Source organism: Cyprinus carpio, chromosome A2 (assembly GCF_018340385.1).
Source record: "Cyprinus carpio isolate SPL01 chromosome A2, ASM1834038v1, whole genome shotgun sequence".
Classification (NCBI taxonomy): Eukaryota; Metazoa; Chordata; class Actinopteri; order Cypriniformes; family Cyprinidae; genus Cyprinus; species Cyprinus carpio.
Window position 1 is genome coordinate 26,178,091 of NC_056573.1, and position 7,218 is coordinate 26,185,308.

General features: G+C 35.1%; 1 protein-coding gene across 1 annotated transcript in view; it reads right to left on the reverse strand.

The window, feature by feature from the left end:
• Positions 1–4,560: 4,560 nt before the first annotated feature.
• LOC109057466 (acetyl-coenzyme A synthetase, cytoplasmic-like) overlaps positions 4,561–7,218 on the reverse strand; it is a 14,305-nt gene continuing 11,647 nt past the window's right edge. The window contains exons 15-18 of the mRNA XM_042712847.1: positions 6,189–6,257; positions 5,041–5,220; positions 4,889–4,963; positions 4,561–4,807 (exon numbers count right to left, since the gene is read on the reverse strand). Of these exons, the coding sequence (XP_042568781.1) occupies positions 4,680–4,807; positions 4,889–4,963; positions 5,041–5,220; positions 6,189–6,257 (452 nt within the window). The 3' untranslated portion in view covers positions 4,561–4,679. The remainder of the gene's footprint in view (positions 4,808–4,888; positions 4,964–5,040; positions 5,221–6,188; positions 6,258–7,218) is intronic.

The window sequence follows — 7,218 nt, forward strand, 5'->3', positions numbered from 1 at the left end:
GCTGTTCATGTTTTTTTGTTGTTGTTTTTTAGAAATGAATACTTTAATTCAACAAGGATGCATTAAATAGTTTAAATAGTGCATTAAATAAATTGACAGTGAAGACATTTATAATGTTACAAAAGATTTCAAAAATGCTGTTCTTTTGAACTTTCTATTCATCAAATAATTCTGGGGAAAAAGGTCTCCACAGAAATATGAAGCAGCACAACTGTTTTCAACATTGATAATAATCAGAAATGTTTGTTGAGCAGCAAATCATCATATTAGAATGATTTCTGAAGATCATGTAACAATGAAGAAAATACAGCTGATCATCAAAAAAAAAAATTACATCACAAAAAAAAATAAAATATAAAAAAATAATACAAAACAAAATAATTTATCACAACACAATATTTTTATAATAATATTATTATTATTGAAAAATTTTGATTAATTACTGTAGTTTTGATCAAATAAATGTAGCCTTGGTGAATAGAATAGACTTCTTTAAAAAACTTACCATCCCCAAACTTTCAAGAATATCATGATACCATGGTATTATGTAAAAAGCCCATACTATAGTACTTTTTTCTAAGTGAAGCTATTAATGGTGTATGTCTAAATTAATACGGTATTTAAAAAATGATATTACTTGTTGGAACCGGTTTCAGAGAGAACAGCTGGAGAAACTGCTGATAGCTGCAGGTCATAAAATGAGCAGAAAAGGCTTAAAACTTTCAAAGATGGTTTTAGGACATGAGATGACAGCATGCATGGGGTCGCTGTAAGGAGATTTCCCAGGACTCTCAAATCCTTTCATTTCAGTGTAACGCACAATGTTGAGTTTGAGTTTGTGCATTTGAGATTAAAGCGGCGAGTGCTGCGTCGTCATAAACTCAGAGACTCAGAGGAGGATCCCATCAGGCACTGAGGGGAAGGTCATGGACTGTATTATGTTACTCTAACAGCACCTGAGAGATAAATGAGGCTTTGAACTGTTACATAATCACTGCATCTGGACATCAGGTTCTGCTGATACAAGAGAACACAAAGGTGACATTTATAAGGACTTTTAGTTCCTTTGAAAGAATAGTTCACTCAAAAATAAAAATCTGCTGAAAATTTACTCACCCTCAAGCCATCCAAGATGTAGATGAGTTTGTTTCTTGATCAGATTTGGAGAAATGTAGCATTGTATCACTTGCTCAGCAATGGATCCTCTGCAGTGAATGGGTGCCGTCAGAATGAGAGTCCAAACAGCCGATAAAAACATCATAATACTCCACACCACTCCAGTCCATCCGTTAATGTCTTGAGAAGTGAAAAGATGGATGTTTGTAAGAAACAAATCCATCAAGACGATTATAACTTCCAGCAGAAATGTGAGTTTTCCCATCTGTAATATTGCTTTCTCCAATGAAACGGTTGTCTGGTCTGAATCAGGAGAGAAATCTGCACAGATCAAGCACTGTTTACAAGTGAAAACAGTCCAAAACAGATATGTGGCTGGATTTCGATGTGAGCGACAACAGGAGATGGACTTTTTCACTGGAGGAAGCGTTATTATGGATTACGGACTCATATTTTGGCCAGAAGCAGCAGTTTAAAGTTAAAAACATCTCAGTCTAAAGTTGTAATGTTTGCCTTAGGAAACAGCGCTAATAACTCACTGCAGACTGATTGTATTGCTGCATTGTCACTGGAAATGGATTTGAGATCTCGTTTGGGGCTCTGCTCCTGATAAGATAATTACTGTGATCTCTGTCTGTTGATCTAATTGTCCCATCCATGTGTTTCAGATCCGCTGCATACTTTAGTGTTTGGACTTTCACTGCTGCTTCAGCTAATCTTCTTCATCATGTTAATGGGTTTCCACGACTGATCTTGCACAACCGTGAACATCTCTGTCCTCTCCGTGTCCTCCTAAACATTAATCCAATCTGTGTGGATGAGAACCTGTAATCAAATAAGTGTTCAGATCTGTGGAGCTCTGAAGCGTGAGTCTGACCGCAGAAGTCTGAACCTCATGAGTGCCATTCAGATGAGTGAGAGGCTCTAGCTGTCAATCAACTGTCCGTCCGTCCGTCTGTCTGTTTATACGTCTGTCTGGTCCTCACTTCCTGTTGTTTTCAGCAGAAGGTGAAGAGCCTGCGACAGCAGATCTGGAGCCAGAAGACTTGAGTCTTGCAAGACGCTGTTCATTTGAGTGTGTGTGTGTGTGTGTGTGTGTGAGTGGCAGATGCCACACTCATTGTCAGGCTGCAAAACCTTTGCACGCTCTTGTTAAGATGAAGTGTCTTGCCAAGATGACTGTTGTTATGGTAACGGCAACACTGCAGCCCAATGTAATGTCATGATATTCTGATGCAGAATTTCTATCATCTTGCATCTGTTCGTACAGTCATGTCAACTTGATTCAGGCCCTCAGGTGCATCCATGAAAACAAATATCAGACATAAAAAAAGACTAAATTTATCTAAATCCATGTTTCGGTGGAAAGTCTATCACACCAGAGCATCAAGAAAATGTGTGTGGTAAACACATTACATAACAGCTCAATATAACAGTGATATAACACTAACATTATGTTACGATGTAAAACTCTTAAAGGGGTCATATGATGCGATTTCAAATTTTTCTTTCTCTCTGGAGTGTTACAAGCTCTTGGTGAATAAAGAAGATCTGTGAAGTTGCAAAGACTAAAGTCTCAAATCCAAAGAGATATTCTTATAAAAGTTAACACCCATCCACGCCCCCCTGAAACGGCTCGTTCTAACACGCCCCCACATCTCTGCGTCACTATGTGGGAAGATTTGCATAAAGCCATCCAGATTTTCACGCAAAGAAAGATGGCGTACAATTTTATTCTCATTGTAGTATTGTTGTTGCCACCGCCACCATGTCATATAGATGCTGTGTTTCACTGTGAAAGCGAAACTACTTTGTTTGGCCTTCCAAAAGAAGACACGACTAGAAATCATATTTATATCACGTTTATAATGGGTTTAATGTTTATGTCTCGTCACTCCAGCCGGACAGGGCATCACAATATGTTAAGGGGCGTAACATTTCCGTCACACGCTTGAGGCATTCGAACAACAACAAAACACATAACAGCCCAATCACAGCACACCTCGCTTTTCAGACCAATGAGCTTTGTAAAAAATCAACATGTTTCAGAAGGTGGGGCATAGAGGAGCAACAAAACAATAATGTACATTATGTGGAAAATAATGTGTTTTTTTAACCTTAAACCGCATTAACACATTTCATTACACCAAATACACAAAATAATGTTCCTTTTTAGCAGCATCATATGACCCCTTTAAAAAAATGACTTCTTATTTATAGATCTTATTTAAATCGTGTGACTTTTTTAAGCTCTTGTAATATTATGCTGTTTCATGGAAGCATCTGTTGTGGTGGAGCTTACACAGGAAGAAAGAGGAGATGATCCGATCAGAGCTTGAAAAAAATTATCTTTTGATAAAGAAAATAGACATAATCTTCCACTGCCTGCGAACATGCACTGCGAACATTTAAGGAAGATTAAGATTTAACAACAGGACAGAAGTGCTCTGTACAGATAGAGAGAGGGGTCAGTAAGGTTGTGTTATTCTCAATGAGCCACAAGGAGGAGTGTGTGTGTGTGTGTGTGTGTGTGTGTGTGTGTGTGTGTGTGTGTGTGTGTGTGTGTGTGTGTGTGTGTGTGTGTGTGTGTGTGTTGTGAAGGCCAAATGTTTCAAAATAACCTCACGAATTAAATTAAATGTTAAAAACTATGATGATATATGATATTGACTTGCTCTTTACTATTTGAATAACTAGATAGGGTTTAACATAAATTAAAAATGCACTATTAAAATGCAGCTGCTTTAAAAAAAAAAAAAAAAGAATAATAATAATAAAATAATGAGTAGGGAGAGTTCGGGGGGGAGTGACTCTCATTAAAGCAATCTCATATAAAAATATTAATAGTCATAAATATTTTATATATATATTTTGTTGTTGAAATATGAATTTTGTATAAAATAAACTGCTTTTAATGAATGCAAATAACTAAGAGAACTTATCAGATATGTTTTATTTCATAAAAACATAAACAGAACAATAAATGCAATTACTACCTGGAACTAATATTTCTGTCAAAGTAACATTAACAACTGATTATGTAAGAGCTCATTCAAGAAGCGAAGATGCACATTTCTCTCACAATTGTTTCATAGCAAATAAAAATAAAATAAGATTGAAAAAAACAAAACTCAACATAGTCAAGCCTGCAAGGTTCAAAACTAAATTTTCTGAATTCCTGATCTTTTTTGTGAAATGTGCAATTTTATCTTCCTGATTGTTTTAGTGGTATGAAATAATTCAGTGAGAGAAATAATTAAAAGCAAATGCAAGTATATTTCCATGGCACTGAAAAACATCACAAACAAAGAAAAATATTTACATAATGTATAACCTGACAGAGTAGAAAAAAAAGAAATCAATGGAAATCTGAATATATTATAATAACTGTGGGAAGTTAAGTGTCCTGAGGTGAGGTTTTGTTACACTTTGTGATTTTTTTTCTTTGTTTTACCTGAATCAGATCTGATCTAGGAGAACCAGAGACCGTTCTAACCCAAACCCAGAGTCTATACCGCACACAGGGTCACAGAGGCATCCAAAGGGATGGAAAAGAGCCGTGTTCATGCTGCCGCCTCCCATCTTTGGCTGAACAGCACCTCCACGACTTTGGGGTCAGCCAGGGTCGAAAGGTCACCCAGGTCTTTTTCATTGCGGGCGATCTGTCGCAGAACTCGACGCATGATCTTACCTGCAGGACGGGCGAAAAGCTTGAGTTTAGGAGCAAAAGCAATAATGTGGGGAGAAACTGAAAAGTGCAAGATCCCGGTACCTGAGCGTGTTTTGGGAAGCCCTGGTGCATTCTGGATGAAATCTGGGGTGGCGATTGGTCCGATCTTCTCCCTCACTGAATGAAACGCTCACGTTAGGAAGCATGGAATAGATTTAGATTGTATTTTCTATAATGTGATCATGACCTCTGACCTTTTCTCTTTAGTTCCTCCATCAGTGTGCGGTTGAACTCTTTGTGGTCTTTCAGAGTGACGAAGCAGTACAGACACTCTCCCTTCACTGCATGAGGCCGACTGACCACCGCAGCTTCAGCCACCGACGGGTGTTCGGTCAGAGACGGGTCCTCCACCTCTGCTGTGCTCAACAAATGACCTGAGAGAAGAGACACGACGGAAATAATCACTACTGTTCAAAAGTCCGGGGTCAGTATGACTGTTCTTTTAAAGAATTAATACTTTTATTCGGCAAGGATGCATTAAATTGGTCAAAAGTAGCAGTAAAGACATTCAGAATGTTACAAAAGATTTCTATTTCAAATCAGTGCTGTTCTTTTGAGCTTTCTATTCATATATAAAAAAAATTAATCATGGTTTCCACCAAAATATGAAGCAGCACAACTGTTTTCAACACTGATATTCAAACTGAAAGTAATTATTTCAAACTGTAATAATATTTCACAATATTATTGGTTTTACTGTATTTTCGATCAGATAAATGCAGCCTTGGTGAGCAGAAGAGATTTCAACAAAAACATTTAAAACTCATAATTTTTCCAAACTTTTGACAGCTGTGTGTATATAGATAATCTAATAGATAGATAGATAGACATAAAAATAAATAAAAACATAAAAAAATAAAAAAAAAAAAAAAAAAAAAATATTTATATAGATATAAATAAGCTGCTATCTAGTATTTTACAAGATAACAAACTCTTTGCTTTTTTAAGAAATGTCCTGTTTTGCATTTTGCACATATTTCGTATCTCACACATATATGTCATATTACGGAAGTTAAAGCAACTGTATGTAGTTTTGTGTATTTTTGCGACTTTGGAGCCTTGGTTAAATGAGTGGAATCCAGTGTAATATATACATCACTGTCATGATTTCATTTGATTTCATACCCGCTCACCAGAACAGACGTTTGGGAAAGGAACAGAAGCCATTCGCCTTATTAGAAGTCAGTGTACCATCAGAATGATTTTAAAACTGATATTTCAGGGTAAAAACAAACATACAGTTGCTTCTCGAATCCCGAGAAGTAATTAGGAATAGTAGCCTAATAATGTGTGGTCTCTAACCGCCAGGAGGCAGAACTGAAACACAGTCTGAGAGTCTCACCAGAGACGTTCAGCATGTCATCGATCCGGCCGGTGATCCAGTAATATCCGTCCTTGTCCCGCCTGCAGCCTGAGGACAGAAGGACACTCGGTTACAGTAACGCACATCCCTCATGCTGTAAATAGTACCTGCTGAAGTTTGGTGACTCTGCTGAAACTGGTAATGTACACGTGACAAATACATATTAAGTAACTGCCTGTTATTCAGTCAGATTGCTTTTTGGATGTAAGCTGTAAAGTAATGCATTACCTTTTGAATTTTAAATCATAACACATGAGTTACTTTTTCAAACAAATAACAGACTTATTTTATTTATTTACTGACAAATACACTTTTAATTTTACCCATACAGCAAAAAAAAAAATTACAATTAATAAATAAATTAATTGTACATTTTGATTTTTTTTTTTTTTTTTTTTGAGATTTTAATTTAATTGCTTTCTGGAAGAAACATGTAAAGAAACCTTACCTGTGAATTTACATCATAATACCTAAATTACATTTCAAATTTAGTAACTTGTGTGATATTTCTTTTAATTCAATTTATTTACAGCTGAATAATAAAAATACACACACACACACACACACACACACACACACACACACACACACACACACACACACACATATATATATATATATATATATATATATATTATATATATATATTATATATATATATATCATATATATATATATATATTTTTTTTTTTTTTTTTTCTGGAAAAAAAGAGTGCTTAATTTCCCACTTAATTTTCCCATTTTTTCTTTTTACATATATTTTTTAAATAGATGTGTATGTGAATATATATTGGAATACATTTTGAAATATATTTTGGACTATGAAAGTTGATATTAAATTTATTTTTTAAAAATATGCTTAATTGAGCATCACTGTTTAACAACATATATTTAGCATATAAAATAATATAATATCATATGGACTTGGCCAGAAAAAAATAAAATTATTATTATTAATAATAATAATAATAAATAAATAAAAAATACATAAATAAATAAATAAATATAT